The sequence below is a fragment of the Salmo salar genome, chromosome 14 (genome assembly GCF_965601325.2).
Source record: "Salmo salar chromosome 14, fSalSal1, whole genome shotgun sequence".
NCBI classification, from domain to species: Eukaryota; Metazoa; Chordata; class Actinopteri; order Salmoniformes; family Salmonidae; genus Salmo; species Salmo salar.
The window spans coordinates 88002571-88020191 of NC_138304.1; the positions used below are offsets into that span (position 1 = coordinate 88002571).

The following is a 17621-nucleotide window of genomic DNA, read 5'->3' on the forward strand; positions in this document are numbered from 1 at the left end:
CTCCATTTTTGAGGAAATTAATTTGTACAAACTATTGTCTTTCTCTTTGAGTCAACTACTCACCACATTGTATACACTGCAGTGATAGCTAGCTGTAGCTTATGCTTTCAGTAATAGATTCATTCTCTGATCCTTTGATTGGGTGGAACACATGTCAGTTCATGCTGCAGGAGCTCTGATAGGTTGGAAGACATCCTACAGCAGTTGTCATGATTACTGTGTAAGTCTATGGAAGGGGGTGAGCTTCACGAGCCACCTAGGTTTTGTATTAAAGTCAATGTACCCAGAGGAGGACAGAAACTAGCTGTCCTGCGGCTACACCATGGCACTACCCTACGGTGATGTTGAGACTACTGTAGACCTTCATTGCAAAACAGTGTGTTTCAATAAATGATTTGGTGACGTTAATATACTGCTCAAAAAAATAAAGGGAACACTTAAACAACACAATGTAACTCCAAGTCAATCACACTTCTGTGAAATCAAACTGTCCACTTAGGAAGCAACACTGATTGACAATAAATTTCACATGCTGTTGTGCAAATGGAATAGACAACAGGTGGAAATTATAGGCAATTAGCAAGACACCCCCAATAAAGGAGTGGTTCTGCCGGTGGTGACCACAGACCACTTCTCAGTTCCTATGCTTCCTGGCTGATGTTTTGGTCACTTTTGAATGCTGGCGGTGCTTTCACTCTAGTGGTAGCATGAGACGGAGTCTACAACCCACACAAGTGGCTCAGGTAGTGCAGCTCATCCAGGATAGCACATCAATGCGAGCTGTGGCAAGAAGGTTTGCTGTGTCTGTCAGCGTAGTGTCCAGAGCATGGAGGCGCTACCAGGAGACAGGCCAGTACATCAGGAGACGTGGAGGAGGCCGTAGGAGGGCAACAACCCAGCAGCAGGACCGCTACCTCCGCCTTTGTGCAAGGAGGAGCACTGCCAGAGCCCTGCAAAATGACCTCCAGCAGGCCACAAATGTGCATGTGTCTGCTCAAACGGTCAGAAACAGACTCCATGAGGGTGGTATGAGGGCCCGACGTTCACAGGTGGGGGTTGTGCTTACAGCCCAACACCGTGCAGGACGTTTGGCATTTGCCAGAGAACACCAAGATTGGCAAATTCGCCACTGGCGCCCTGTGCTCTTCACAGATGAAAGCAGGTTCACACTGAGCACATGTGACAGACGTGACAGAGTCTGGAGTCGCCGTGGAGAACGTTCTGCTGCCTGCAACATCCTCCAGCATGACCGGTTTGGCGGTGGGTCAGTCATGGTGTGGGGTGACATTTCTTTGGGGGGCCGCACAGCCCTCCATGTGCTCGCCAGAGGTAGCCTGACTGCCATTAGGTACCGAGATGAGATCCTCAGACCCCTTGTGAGACCATATGCTGGTGCAGTTGGCCCTGGGTTCCTCCTAATGCAAGACATTGCTAGACCTTATGTGGCTGGAGTGTGTCAGCAGTTCCTGCAAGAGGAAGGCATTGATGCTATGGACTGGCCCGCCCGTTCCTCAGACCTGAATCCAATTGAGCACATCTGGGACATCATGTCTCGCTCCATCCACCAATGCCACGTTGCACCACAGACTGTCCAGGAGTCGGTGGATGCTTTAGTCCAGGTCTGGGAGGAGATCCCTCAGGAGACCATCCGCCACCTCATCAGGAGCATGCCCAGGCATTGTAGGGAGGTCATACAGGCACGTGGAGGCCACACACACTACTGAGCCTCATTTTGACTTAAGGACATTACATCAAAGTTGGATCAGCCTGTAGTGTGGTTTTCCACTTTAATTTTGAGTGTGACTCCAAATCAGACCTCCATGGGTTGATAAATTGGATTTCCATTGATTATTTTTGTGTGATTTTGTTGTCAGCACATTCAACTATGTAAAGAAAAAAGTATTTAATAAGATTATTTCATTCATTCAGATCTAGGATGTGTTATTTTAGTGTTCCCTTTATTTTTTTGAGCAGTGTATATTTACTATAGTTTTATCTAAAAAGGATAACTTTTTTAATGTTTTACTATTTTTATTTGAATGAAATTCACTGAGGAGGATGGTCCTCCACTTCTTCCTCTGAGGAGCCTTCACTGTTAGAGTGATGGCCATTTGTTTGTTTTGCTCCTACTTTTTACCGCCCGCACACACACACACACACACACACACACACACACACACACACACACACACACACAACCTGCCCATCTCTACCTATGTATGTAACCAAGGTTCCTCCTTCTGAAAATAATCTGTGGCACAACCTCTTCCTACTGTGCCTAATACTTAAAGTAATTATTGGTTATTGTGTGCTAAAAGAGCAAGGATTTCCTTGTTACTAAAGCCAATTCTAAAGTATAGTTTCACCAGGTCATCTAACTCAGGTATTTCAACAGTCGCGGGCACAGAAACAGGGAGCTAGGGAGGCATGCAATTAACCAAATCCCCTATGTTAATCTTGAAATATAACTGCGACTTCATTCTCGCAATATTGCCACTTTATTCTTGAAAGATTGCCACTTTATTCACCAAATTTCATTTGGACTTTATTCTCAAAATATTGCAATTTATTTACTAAGTACTATCGTGCAAATCTCCAAGTACCACCGCCCCTCGTGTTTTATTTTTCTCTTCCGTACTTATTAACTTGCCACAACTTCTCCTCCTGTTCTTTACAACTTGGAGTAGCATATGTACTGCATTCAGTCAAGCCCTGTTGATGTGAATGTACATTACAGGTGACTACACTGTTTCAAAGGTTTTTATTGACATTTTATTATCACTTTATTATGCACTGGAATGTCAATTACATTATTGATCTTGTTTATCTGACATGTTTCATCTCCTTGTTCTTTGGAGTACAAACATACGTATGCTCTGCATTCAAACAAACCCTCATTGAATGTACATGATCCAAAAGTTTGACATAACACCAGTTCTCTCCTCCTTCTTCAGAGTACAACTTGGAGCCGTGTGAGGACCCGGGGATGCCACAGTTCGGACAGAGGAACGGCTACGGCTTTGGCATCGGGGACACCCTGACGTTCTCTTGCAACATGGGCTACCGGCTAGAGGGGGTGCCAGAGGTCATCTGCCTGGGTGGAGGGAGGCGCATGTGGAGCGCACCTCTGCCAAGGTGTGTGGGTACGTGGTCACCTGTTTTCATTCCCTTACAACTATTGTTACAATGCTTGTGGTTGATATGATTTTATTTTATATGTAATTACAGTGATTCTCAGTGATGGGCTTTCTGAAAACCTTACTGTCAACTCCTTCATTCCTTCCATCTCTTTCCTCAATTCCTCTCAAATTGCATTGGAGGAATGGATCCAAGATCCTTTTGAGAGGAGTTATTGAGGAAACAAAGACGGAGGTAGCAAGGATTTGACAGATAGTAAGGTTTCCAGACAAAGCCTTGCGCCTGCATGTTTAGTCTTAGCTAAGTGATTGATCTTCAAACAACAGCTTGATTAGCTGAATCAGTTGTTTCACTGCTGAGCTGGGACAAAAACCTGCAGTACTCTGGCTCTCCAGGAGCATGGTTGAGGATCACTGATCTATATTGTTCACCATGGACGTTTCCTTGCTTATTGAGCACTGAGAAGGAGTAGGGAGGGCCTACACTCTTAAAGAATTAAGGTTCCAGTTGAAACCAAATAGGTTTCTTCAGAGCGATCACATAGGGGAACCATTTTAGGTTCTCCGAAGAACATTAAATGGGATGGTTATATCCATGAGTGTTAATTTAACTCTTTACAGTGTTACTCGAACTCTTGAATCAACACTACTTAAAACTTCTTGGGGCTATGTGGGACGCTAGCGTGCCACCCGTGGTGCACCCTATCAACAGCAGGTGCATTTCAAGAGCGGCAAATTTGAAACCAAATAAATGTCAAAATTCAAATTTTTCAAACATACAACTATCTTACACCCTTTGAAAGATAAACATCTCCTTAATCTAACCACGTTGTCCGATTTCAAAAAGGTTTTATGGCGAAAGCATAAAGTTAGATTATGTTAGGAGAGTACATTGACAATAGCTGTGTGTAATGTTTTGTCAATTCAAAGACAGGGTCACCAAAACCATAAAACCAGCTAAAATGATGCACTAACCTTTTACAATCTCCATCAGATGACACTCCTAGGACATTATGTTAGACAATGCATGTATTTTTAGTTCTATCAAGTTCATATTTATATCCAAAAACTGCGTTTTACTATGGCATTGATGTTGAGGAAATCGTTTCCCTCCAATAACCGGCAGTCAAGTCAGCACCACAAATTAAATAATTAAAATTAGAAAACATTGGTAAAATATTATATTGTCATTTAAAGAATTATAGATTTACATCTCTGGAACGCAATCAACTTGCCAGATTTAAAAATAACCTTACTGGGAAATCACACTTTGCAATAATCTGAGCACTGCGCCCAGAAAAATATGCTTTGCTATACAGACAAACGGCCATGTTGGAGAGATCTAAAATCGAAAATACTATGTAAATAATCCATTACCTTTGATTCTCTTCATCAGATGTCACTTCCCGGAATCCCAGGTCCATAACGAATGTAGTTTTGTTCAAAAAAGCTCATCATTTATATCCAAAAAGATCCGTGTTGTTAGCACATGATCTAAGCCAGCCGGACTTCTCGTCATGAACGAGGGGAAAAAATATATTTACGTTCGTTCAAACATGTCAAACGTTGTATAGCATAAATCATTAGTGCCTTTTTTAACCAGAACATGAATAATATTCAAGGTGGACGAATGCATTCTCTTTTATAACGTATTGGAACGAGGGTACCCAACATGAACTCGCGCGCCAGAGTCTAATCGGCCATCACCGTTCCATGGCTCTTGTTCGGTCAGATCTCACAGTAAAAGACTCAAAACACTTTGTAAAGGCTGGTGACATCTAGTGGAAGCAATAGGAAGTGCCAAAACATTAATCAACCCCTGTGTGTTTCAATGGCATAGGCTTAAAGGTAATTCAACACATCAGGTATCCACTTCCTGTCAGAAAATGTCTCAGGGTTTTGCCTGCCAAATGAGTTCTGTTATACTCACAGACACCATTCAAACAGTTTTAGAAACTTTAGGGTGTTTTCTATCCATATATAATAAGTATATGCATATTCTAGTTACTGGGTAGGATTAGTAACCAGATTAAATCGGGTACGTTTTTTTATCCAGCCGTGAAAATACTGCCCCCTAGCCCCAACAGGTTAACACCAATGTGTTATGCTATGTGTATGCTATGAAAGGGACACATCTGAAGGCTTCCATACATTTCAATAACCTTTTAGAATTCTGAAGAACCTTCGATGCCACGTCAAGGACCCCCACTTAACTCAAAGGTTCTTTGTCAGGCAAGAGTTTTCCAAAGAACCTTAACAGCTGAGGAAGAACCATTTAAGAACCTTTGGTGTTGGGTACTCTGTTTAAGATATGCCACAGTAAACCCGAAGACACACGCAAAGACAGACAGTCAGGCGGACAGACAGGCAGGCACACAGCTAGATGCATAGAGCCCTGTGTCTGTGTCTGGCTTTCTTGATCTGTCTACATCAAACCCAATCTGCCCCTTGTCCTCTGTCCCTGTAGGGGAGTGTCTCTGTGTATCACTAACAAGCTGGGAGAGGTCAGATGAGTTGTCAACAAGGCTAATGCAAAGAGACTAGCATGACTGCATGCTGTTTAATAGAGATACTGTGGAGTGAGCTATGAATCTCACTGTCACAATGTACCAAGCAAACCCCAGTCTGCTACACCACCTATGCAGTGGGGTACCCAGACCTTGGTTCGTTGGTATTTTTCTTTCAAGTAGTTTAGCTCCACTTAATTGAGCCATGGAATCATCCCAGAAGTGCACATTCCACCCATCTGGTACTTCAGGCAGGCTCAATCAATCATTCAAAAGTATTTGATAAAAACAAATAATATTTGAACCCAGGTATTTCCCCAGTATCCTCCTCCTCAGATGAGGAAACTAGCGCTCTTGTTCCCCCACCAAACCTGCCTCTTCCAGTTTCTACAGTACGTACTGCGGCGTCCTCCCTGGTATGACACCAGCTGCTCGAGGAGTATAGAGATTTACAATTCATGCTATCATGTGGAGATGTTCCTGGATTGTATCTCTCCGTGCATTCTGCCACACGGAGCCAAGTAAAAGGAATCCAGCAACCGCTAAACATCCATCAAATCCCAGACGTGTCTGAATAAAACACTATCCGCTGGAATTTATCCACACATGTATAATGTCCGGGCCCTAACTGCCGGGAATAAACAGATTTGTAATTATAATAATGGAGAACTTTTCAGATATTTCCAACGGAGCCCAAAAATAAAATAATTCAGGGCTGGGAAGGTCACAAGTAATTTTTCATATTAATTGAAAAAATAATGATATGCATTTGTCAACGCTGTGAGTGCGTGTCGTTTGTTTACTTGCCTTGTTTCTGTCGTTTCATTTTTCATGGTGTTCGTTGGTGCCAGATCTGTAATCTTGAGAGTGACTAGAAAAACAAGGCTGCTAATTTGTGTTTTGGCATGACTTTTCAAAATGCCATCAGGTATACTATACACTTCTTGTGTAGAGTACACAGTGGGCAGTGACAAAAACAGAAGAATCTGTGCACAGAATACTTTTTGGGATGGTCTATATCTGTAACGGTTGTCTGTGGAAGAAGGAGTAGACCAAAGCTCAGCGTGGTACGTGTTCATGATGTTTATTTTAACTTGAACACTGAAACAAAAAACCAAAGTGGAACAAAACGCAACAGCTCTGTCAGGTGAACACACCAAACAGAAAACAACTACCCACACCAACCCTGTGGGAAAAGGCTACCTAAGTATGGTTCCTAATCAAAGACAACGATAGACAGCTGTCCCTGATTGAGAACCATACCCGGCCAAAACAAAGAAATACCAAAACATAGAAAAAGGAACATAGAATGCCCACCCTAGTCACACCCTGGCCTAACCAAAATAGAGAATAAAACCCTCTCTATGGCCAGGGCGTGACAATATCCTGGAAGTTTAGCCTTTTATCATCAATACAGTGGGCAATGTAAGCTTTTTGGGAGGCTAAAGGAGTGTGGGATGTGGATTAAAACCTACAGTGTATGAATCATGTGTGGCACAAGCATCATGTGTGGCACAAGCATCAAGTTTCCCAGCCATCCATCACAAACTGTATCCACCCCAAAACAAAATGACTAAATTGTAAAAAAAAAAAAAAAAACATGTACACCATGCTCTCTGCATTCATGAACGTCCTATTCCTCTTGGCAGCACTGTACAATCCGCACTGTACCATCACGACGGTCTAATCTTGCACTGTACAATCCATACTGTATGTAAAAAATCAACCCACCTTTATAAGACATGAACAGATGTAGGATCTTAATTTGATTCTTCCTTTCCTGCACATAATCCACGTAATAATTTACATTTCCTGTTGCTGCAAGATTATTTTCCTGCTGTGGCAAACTGACTCAGATTAAGATCCCATATCTGTATCCAACTGGGATGCTTTTACCCAATCAACAGACATCTGTACTTTCCTTCTCTCTTCAGTTTAATGATATTCTTCGAGATGAATCTCTCCTGACTGTAAAATGTGTTTCCTCTTCCAATCTGTTTGTTATAGGCACATTCATCACAGCAGGTGGCATTTATGAGGGATGCCATGCCCCTTCCACTGGGTGCAATAACAGTCACGTGATCACATATTACACAACCTTTTCGTATAAGGCGAGAGCGTAAAATGTGGCTCCATTTGTTCATTGCTGTCACTAACACCTGTTAGAATGGGTGGCAACAAGAATCGGTGCATCACTGTTATAGGCTAGGTTGGTGGATGCGTAATACATTTACAGTTGAAGTCGAAAGTTTACATACACTTAGGTTGTAGTCATTAAAATTCGTTTTTCAACCACTCCACAAATTTCTTGTTAACAAACTATAGTTTTCCAAGCTGTTTAAAGGCACAGTCAACTTAGTGTATGTGAACTTCTGACCCACTGAAATTGTGATACAGTGAATTATAAGTGAAATAATCTGTCTGTAAACAATTGTTGAAAAATTACTTGTGTCATGCACAAAGTAGATGTCCTAACCGACTTGCCTACAAAAGTATCTATATCCACAGTAAAAATGAGTCCTAAATCGACATAACCTGAAAGGCCGCTCAGCAAGGAAGAAGCCACTGCTCCAAAATTTATTCTTAGGGCGAGGAGTTCTGCCAGTGGGACACCTGTCGACAACTTCGGTGAAATTGGAGGACGCACAATTCAAATAAATAATCATAAAAATGATGGATATTAAACGTACATACAAGTGTCTTATATTGGTTAAAAGCTTAAAGTCTTGTTCATTTAACTGCATTGTCCGATTTACAATAGGCTTTACAGCGAAAGCATGCCATGCGATGTTTGAGCATGCCATGTTTGAGGACGGCGCCCCACATCAAAATATTTTTCAACCAGCACATGCTTCATAAAATCACAAATAGCGATTAAATATTCACTTACTTTTTGAAAATCTTCCTCTGATTTGCAATCCAAAGGGTCCCAGCTACAACATGCATGCTCGGTTTGTTAGATAAAATCCTTCTTTATATCCCAAAAAGTCTGTTTAGTTGGCGCCATCGATTTGAGTAATCCACGCGTTCAACATGCAGAGAAAGGAATCCAAAAAGCTAACGCTAAACTTTGTTAAAACAAGTCAAAATACATTTCTATTTAATCCTCAGGTACCCTAAAATGTAACTAAACAATAATAGTTCTTTCCGTATGAAATATGTTCAAAAGAAACGCAAAATAAGCAGGTGCGTGTCCTCTTCGTCACGCGCACAGACTGATTTCCAACTCTGATTCCCAATACTAAAACTCAAAATTCTTCCTCGTTTGGGAAGAAACAAGTCTGAAACCTTGCAAAAAGACTGTTGGCATCTAGTGGAAGCCATAGGAATTGCTATTTGGGAGCTGGATTTGGATATGATCCTCTACATTCCGTTGGAAGAGCATGGGCGCTCCAAGATTTTTTTTCGGTTGTTTTTTCTTTGGATTTTCTCCTACCATATCAATTGTGTTATAGTCTCATACATTATTTTAACATTTCTACAAACTTCAAAGTGTTTTCTATCCAATGGGCCTGAGTAACAGGCAGTTAACCTTGGGCACATCAGTCAGACAGGAAGTGGAGAAAAATAAACCCTAGCCTGAAGAAGATCATTTTTGATCATTGATGAGCCCTCTGATAGACATGGAGTAAACATTTACGATATGGGCTGCGTCCCAAATGGGTGGTGCCATTTGACACACCCATCGGTTTGGATAATTGCATTCAGTGTAAGTCTTAGAACAGAGACAACAACAATAGACTACTGGTGAATGGAAGGATGCAGGTCCTCTGGAATAAAGCAATAGAGCCCTAAAGTCTGAGTCCCAGATGCACCCTATTCCCTTTATAGTGCTCTACTTTTGACCAGAGCCCTATAGGGCTCTACATAGGGAATAGGGAGCCTCTTTGGTGGCATTCTCTGTGTTTATAATGAGGATATCATTTTTTCACTGCTAGTGTACATACACTAGAACATACAAACTAACGAGAGAGCCATTTTGGGCCTCATTAGAGAAACCTTCGTCTTGACAACACCACAGATAAGAGAAAGAAGAGACTTGTGTGTTTTGGGGATAGAGAGGAAATAATAATATTGCTTTATTAGATTGAGGTCGATTTCGATCATTTTGCATTGGCCCTAAGGGTGTTATGTACAGATAACTTCCAAAATAAAGGAAACTACAATATAAAGTAGGGTGATGGGCCATCACAATCCGCCAGAACAGCTTCAATGCGCCTTGGCATAGATTCTACAACTGTCTGGAACTCTATTGGAAGGATGTGACACCATTATTTTTGCAGTTACCTGTATGTGATAAGCAAAGAGAGAAAGGCCTGAGGGGATGTAGATTTTAATAATAGATCTACACATTTTGACAAACTGTGACAGTTTGTCCCATCAGCATTCCACATGGGGTATAGTGTAGACACCAATATTCTCAAATCAAAATGGCCACCCCATATTTGTCACAAACCAGATATTTCAACTGGTTATATTTGTTGTTTCTCTTTATCCTCGGTGTGCTTTGAAATCTCAGTGCTGTGACAGCATGATTCCTATGGTGGTCCTGTGTGGCTCAGTTGGTAGAGCATGGTGTTTGCAACACCAGGGTTGTGGGTTTGATTCCCACAGGGGACCAGTATGGGAAAGAAAAAAAATGAAATGTATGCATTCACTACTGTAAGTCGCTCTGGATAAGAGCGTCTGCTAAATGAATAAAATGTAAAATGGTCCTACTGTGAAGCGGCTCCTATTGGAATGCAATATGAAACATTTAATCTTTACTAGCCATTGGATATTCACATATTCATTGTGGGTAAAGAGACACCATTTTGATAAACATTGCTCTGAGGCAGATTGGTATCTCATTATCTTAGTTCTGACTCAATAAACTCAGTTTATTATGACACACACTCACACACACACACACACACACACACACACACACACACACACACACACACACACATTGCCGTTTCGTGATCCAATGACTTGTATAGTGAGTATTATCAATTATTAATATAAAGGTATCAATCCCACACTCTTTTTCTCTTCCTAAAGAAGTCAAAGGATTGATTGCTTGCTATAAAAGCAGGAGGAATATATTGGAAAGAAAAGCAGCAGCCTCAAATGGCCATCAGTTGGTTTCAGAATGCTCAGCTCATTGTTCTGTTGTTGTACCAAATAACCCATATAATAACCCACACAGAGATGAACATAATCATTAGCATAGATATTAAAATAATATTTTGACTGTGAATTAAGTCTGAATTTTGATACATTGCTGGGGTTCTTTTTAACCGGCAGGGGACATCCCTCCCTGCAGTTTATTTTATGACTGTGGTTCTGTTCCAAAAGCCACCATATTCCCTACATAGTTGCACTACTTTTGACCAGAGCCCTACGAGCCGTGGTGAAAAGTATTGCACTACATAAGGAAAAGGGTGGCTTTTGAGACGCAACCAATGACTCACTGTGATATGGATCGTGTCTGTTCCATCAACTGGTTAATATGCGTTAGCACATCTCTGAGGGTGCAGAATATATTTTCCCTTCCATTAGATTAAGTCTAAAGGTGTTCACTCTTTTTGTTCCTGGAATACAGAGACACCAGTAGTCATAATACTATGTTTCCTACCAGTTAAAATGTTAAGTACATTAAAACTACCCAGGTCATACCCTTATTGTTACCCTATAATAATGGCTATAATTATAATTTCATTTATTGCATTTATTTGTTAGGGACCTTGGATATCAATCAACATTCCTGTAAATGTGCCAGCTGGCTAGTTTTCAACTGTAGTCCCTGGGAAGGTAGATAAAAGCATTTATACTTAGAACACAATGTTTGTTGAAATCCACGAAACCTAATGAAATCTGATAGTTTTGGACACTTCTGTCTCAGAGATCAGTGCAGCGACAGGTGCATGGTATCCAGCTGCTGGGATGAAGAGCCAGAACAGACACAGTGGTTTGTTTCCCTGTCTAAAGCCAAAAAGCAGAGAGAGAGACAGTACCTTAACTGCTGAGTTGCCTGCAGTGTGGTGATGGCTTAAAGAGGATCCTCCACACTCCATCTCCTAATGGCATCGCTTTATCATCGTCTGTAGGCTCCAACAGAGCATATCCCTCCCTCCTTCCATCTTTCGTTCCCTCTATCTCTCTCTGTCTCTCTCTCTGTCTCTCTCTCGCTCTCTTTCTCTCTCTCTCTCTCTCTCCCTCTCTCTCTCATGCATCCCAGTGCCTAATTTATTTCACTTCCACCAAACAGCAAAAGATGACTATCTACATTACAGACCTTAGGTACATGCACTACAGTGTACATGTGTGTGCATGTGTGTGTGTGTGCGAGTGAACGGTGAAGAGCAAAAAATAAAAAATAACATGAACATGACGCACCTTATCTTTAGTGGCGATGGCGCCAGCAGTGACACTCTACTCATATCTCCCATGATCCTCCCCTTCAATTTGCTCCCTCCTGTTATTCTTTTGGACACATGGTGTGTTTGCCACAATGGGACTGTCCCCTTATCTTCTCTTGACACTCCCAGATGATAAAAGAGGAAGGGGAAGTTAATACACAGGCTGTGTCCTAAATCACACCCTATTATCCCTATAGTGCACTACTTTTGGGCCCTGGTGCACTAAAGAAAGAATAGGGTGGTATTTGGGAGGCAGCATGTGTGGAGTAGAGTAGAGATTCTTCCTGGGGGGTCACTGTGGAGAGACTCCAGGGAGTTGGTGATGTACCGGGATATACAGGATATGACTGATATGGTTGAGTGGACTGAATGGGCCTAGAGACCTGGGGGCAGATCTATAGATGACGCCATGAATGGTGAGGTTCAAGTTCAGCGACACATACCCTTTTTAATTAGAACACACACATACACACACATGCAGCTTTGCTGACTTGGCCAACCATAGATGAGCCCAGCTGAGCATGTAAGTGTGACATTTTTACAGGATGTTTTTAGGGGTAGAGCCTTTTAACTCAGCCCACCAACATGCTCTGGGTTTGCAGTATGTACATGCTCCTACCTCCTCCCAGTCCATGCTCCTCCCTCCTCCCAGTCCATGCTCCTCCCTCCTCCCAGTCCATGCTCCTCCCTCCTCCCAGTCCATGCTCCTCCCTCCTCCCAGTCCATGCTCCTCCCTCCTCCCAGTCCATGCTCCTCCCTTCTCCCAGTCCATGCTCCTCCCTCCTCCCAGTCCATGCTCCTCCCTCCTCCCAGTCCATGCTCCTCCCTCCTCCCAGTCCATGCTCCTCCCTTCTCCCAGTCCATGCTCCTCCCTCCTCCCAGTCCATGCTCCTCCCTCTTCCCAGTCCATGCTCCTCCCTCCTCCCAGTCCATGCTCCTCCCTCCTCCCAGTCCATGCTCCTCCCTCCTCCCAGTCCATGCTCCTCCCTTCTCCCAGTCCATGCTCCTCCCTTCTCCCAGTCCATGCTCCTCCCTCCTCCCAGTCCATGCTCCTTCCTTCTCCCAGTCCATGCTCCTCCCTCCTCCCAGTCCATGCTCCTTCCTTCTCCCAGTCCATGCTCCTCCCTCTTCCCAGTCCATGCTCCTCCCTCCTCCCAGTCCATGCTCCTCCCTTCTCCCAGTCCATGCTCCTCCCTCCTCCCAGTCCATGCTCCTCCCAGTCCATGCTCCTCCCAGTCCATGCTCCTCCCAGTCCATGCTCCTACCTCCTCCCAGTCCATGCTCCTCCCTTCTCCCAGTCCATGCTCCTTCCTTCTCCCAGTCCATGCTCCTCCCTCTTCCCAGTCCATGCTCCTCCCTCCTCCCAGTCCATGCTCCTCCCTCCTCCCAGTCCATGCTCCTCCCAGTCCATGCTTCTTCCTTCTCCCAGTCCATGCTCCTCCCTCTTCCCAGTCCATGCTCCTCCCTCTTCCCAGTCCCTGCTCCTCCCTCCTCCCAGTCCATGCTCCTCCCTCCTCCCAGTCCATGCTCCTCCCAGTCCATGCTCCTCCCTCCTCCCAGTCCATGCTCCTCCCCTCCCAGTCTCTGCCCATTTTATCTTTGAACAATGATGCAGTAAAAGAAGGGCACACAACAGTGTAATCAGTGTAATCAGGTCAGATTGCATGAAGGCAAGGAGTTCCTCCCTTCTTTATTATTGTAAATGTCTATATGTTTTTCTGTTTGATATTCCATCAAGCCCAGTCCGGGGGGAGACAGAGCTTAAGTATTTTGCTCTGATGACGTCAGCTAGGCTGTGCCTCTCTCTTTCTCACTCTCTCTTAGCATTAATAAGCAGTAGGATTTTAATTTGGGAGTAAATGGATAACAGAGGACTTTCATTGATTAACATTAGGCAAAAGAAGTGTTGCTCCGGTTTAATCCTGCTTTAATGCAACATCCAGGAGTCAAACTGTGGGGATTTTGGAAAGGAGGGAGAGAAGAGTAGAGGAAGATACCTAGTCAGATGTACAACTGAATTAATTTATTTAACTAGGCAAGTCAGTTAAGAACACATTTTTATTTTCAATGACAGCCTAGGAACAGTGGGTTAACTGCCTTGTTCAGGGGCAGAACAAGAGATTTTTTATCTTGTCAGCTCAGGGATTTGATCTTTCAACTTTTCAGTTACTAGTTCACCACTCTAACCACTAGGCTATCTGCCGCCCCAGTTGAATACCTTCAACTGAAAAGTGTCTTCCGCATTAAACTCAACCCCTGAATCAGAGAGGTGCGGGGGGCTGCCTTTAGGAGAGGCGAGGAAGAGTGATATATGTACTGTGTAGATCTCAGATTGGGATTTCTGTACACAGGAGTGTCGGTAAAGTAGGCTAAAGCTTTGTTGGTGTTGTCTATCCATTTACAGTATCAAGCCAAAGTAGAAAAAGTCAAAAACAACTTGAATCCATTGTTCTTTTGGGATCCTCTAAAGCTTTTTGGAGTCTTTGAACAAACATACTGTATCAGGTGGGAAGATTTGTGAGCAGGTTGGGGTTTTGTTTCCTGTGTGTTTGTGATTATATAAAGCCTATTCACACCGACCGACAGACACGTAGGCAAACACTCATGCATGCATACACACACACAAACACCCTCTCTCCCTCTCTGAAGTGAGAACAGGTGGCTGTGTGTAAATAATTGGAATTGCACTTGAGAATTCTTTTTGTCTGATTATCTGTCTGAGTAATTTTAGCTTTTGACCTAAACTGCACTGCATTGCAGATTCCTTTCCACCTGTCTTTTGTTTCCCTCGGCTCACAAGTTCATATTCCATCATAAAGCAATTTTGGGAATGTTTCGCCTGTGTCACTCGCTGCTGCATTTACAATGGATTTGTTTCCCCACCTTACTCACATTTTCTAATGTGCTTGTTTCCTTGTTTACAGGAGCACTAGCTCCCTTCATTGTCGAGCTGAAATCCATCATAACCTATGGTGTTGCCTCAGATTTGTATTACTAAGGGACCAGGCTGTCTGCAGGCTACAGGGGTTGGGGTTTACCCAGTAGGATGTAAGTAGTCTTGTCTAAGCCAAAACGGTCCGTAAGGCAGGAGCCTATGTCCTGTTTCTGTATTGCTAAGCAGCTTGATGTTCAAGTACACCACTGTCACGTGTGCTCCCACTCCGGCCTCTCGGTCACCAGGCTGCTCGTTATGGTGCGCACCTGTCATCATCGTTACACGCACCTGCGCGTCATCACTCACCTGGACTCCATCACTTCCTTGATTACCTGCCCTATATGTCTCACTCCCTTTGGGTCCTCATTGTTTTTGTTTCCTGTCTGTGCATTGTTCCAGTGTCTTGTTTTGTATTATGTTTAATTTATTTATTTATTAAAACACTCGCTCCCTGAACTTCCTGACTCTCAGCGCACATCGTTACAACCACCTGGACAGGAAGCTAGTCTATCGCAGGGCCTTACCCCCAATCCATCTCCTTAATTCTGAGTGCCAAGCAATTAGTTTAGTATAAACTGTGTTAAACAATAAACAGGTTGTTTCCAGAATGAACTGTTTCCATTTTGGTAGGATTTAGATCAAATGTCCCAAAAAACATTCTGGATGATTGATGTTGATTGTTTTGTTTTGGCCAAAATGTCCATTATTGCAGTCACACCTGATGATGACTGACCTGTGTCTTTTTGTGTATACTGTGGCTGGTTCCTCTCTCTCTCTCTCTCTCTCTCTCTCAAAGCAACACACTAATGCTTGAGGGGACAAGAGAAATAGCTTCAGTCAGGATTCAGGACACATCTTTTGTGTGTCAATAAATTACGTAAATAAATAACCCCTGTCTTTATTCCAAACCAGCTGTACAGTTGGGTCCTATCTCATTGCCTTACAAGGCACAGAGTAGCTGGCCAAAGGAAACCACCTCCGCTCAGAAAGGACCAATTATTAGCTACTTCATCAGAACCATTTCAGGCAGGTTATCACCTGAAAATGAACAAGAAGGATCCCCCACAGACACACACATACACAGGCCACACACACGCACAAACACACCCCACTAGCACAGTAACAATAGGACAAATATGAAATGATCTGGCCTGCTTGCAACAGATCCTTGATCCACTCGAATAGAAAGCTGAACACGCAGGATTACCATTCTAACTGGTTATTGGTGGTTGTGCAGTAGGCACTTGTTTTAATGGAAGTGCTCTATTTCATAATTTTGTCTCATGTGTCATGCAGTCTGGTGTGTGTGTGTCTGTGTGTGTGCATGTGTGCTCTGTCACAAACATGTTCCATATTGCTACCACACTACAGTGGTAGGCTTGATTACCAACAACGATGAGACGGCCTACAGGGAGGAGGTGAGGGCCCTCGGAGTGTGGTGTCAGGAAAATAACCTCTCACTCAACGTCAACAAAACAAAGGAGATGATCGTGGACTTCAGGAAACAGCAGAGGGAGCACCCCCCCCCATCCACATCGACGGGACAGTAGTGGAGAAGTTCCTCGGCGTACACATCATGGACAAACTGAAATGGTCCACCCACACAGACAACGTGGTGAAAAAGGCGCAACAGCGCCTCTTCAACCTCAGAAGGCTGAAGAAATTTCGCTTATCACCAAAAACACTCACACATTTTTATAGATGCACAATCGAGAGCAGCCTTTCGGGCTGTATCACCGTCTGGTATGGCAACTGCTCCGCCCACAACCGTAAGGCTCTCCAGAGGGTAGTGAGGTCTGCACAACGCATCACGGGGGGCAAACTACCTGCCCTCCAGCACACCTACACCACCCGATGTCACAGGAAGGCCAAAAAGATCATCAAGGACAACAACCACCCGAGCCACTGCCTGTTCACCCCGCTATCATCCAGAAGGGGAAGTCAGTACAGGTGCATCAAAGCTGGGACCAAGAGACTGAAAAACAGCTTCTATCTCAAGGGATTCAGACTGTTAAACAGCCATCACTAACATTGAGTGGCTGCTGCCAACATACTGACTCAAATCTCAAGCCACTTTAACAATAAAAAATTGGATGTAATAAATGTATCACTAGTCACTTTAAACAATGCCACTTTATATAGTGTTTACATACCCTACATTACTCATCTCATATGTATATACTGTACTCTATACCATCTACTGCATCTTGCCTATGCCGTTCGGCCCTCGCTCATCCATATATTTATATGTACATATTCTTATTCTGTCCTTTACACTTGTGTGTATAAGGTAGTTGTTGTGACATTGTTAGATTACTTGTTAGATATTACTGCAAGGTCGGAACTAGAAGCACAAGCATTTCGCTACAATCGCATTAACATCTGCTAACCATGTGTATGTGACCAATAAAATTAATTTGATTTGATTTATAGTAATGATGGCTGTTAATAACTAAACACACATCATTCCCTCCTAGCTTTTCAAGTTGTATTAGTCGTATGTACGGGAAACACATGGTATACACCGTCAAATTAAATGCTTACTTCTCGACAATGCAACAACAATAAGAAATTGATTAAAACCTACAGTATAATGTTACCTGGTTGGCTGTGGGGCCCTGATTAAAACCTACAGTAT

At 43.2% G+C, this 17621-nt stretch overlaps 1 protein-coding gene across 1 annotated transcript in view; it reads left to right on the forward strand.

The window, feature by feature from the left end:
• The window catches only part of LOC106570400 (CUB and sushi domain-containing protein 3), a 738870-nt gene that overhangs the window by 433382 nt on the left and 287867 nt on the right, over positions 1–17621 (forward strand). The window contains exon 22 of the mRNA XM_082961236.1: positions 2955–3143. Coding sequence (XP_082817362.1) covers positions 2955–3143 — 189 coding nt within the window. The remainder of the gene's footprint in view (positions 1–2954; positions 3144–17621) is intronic.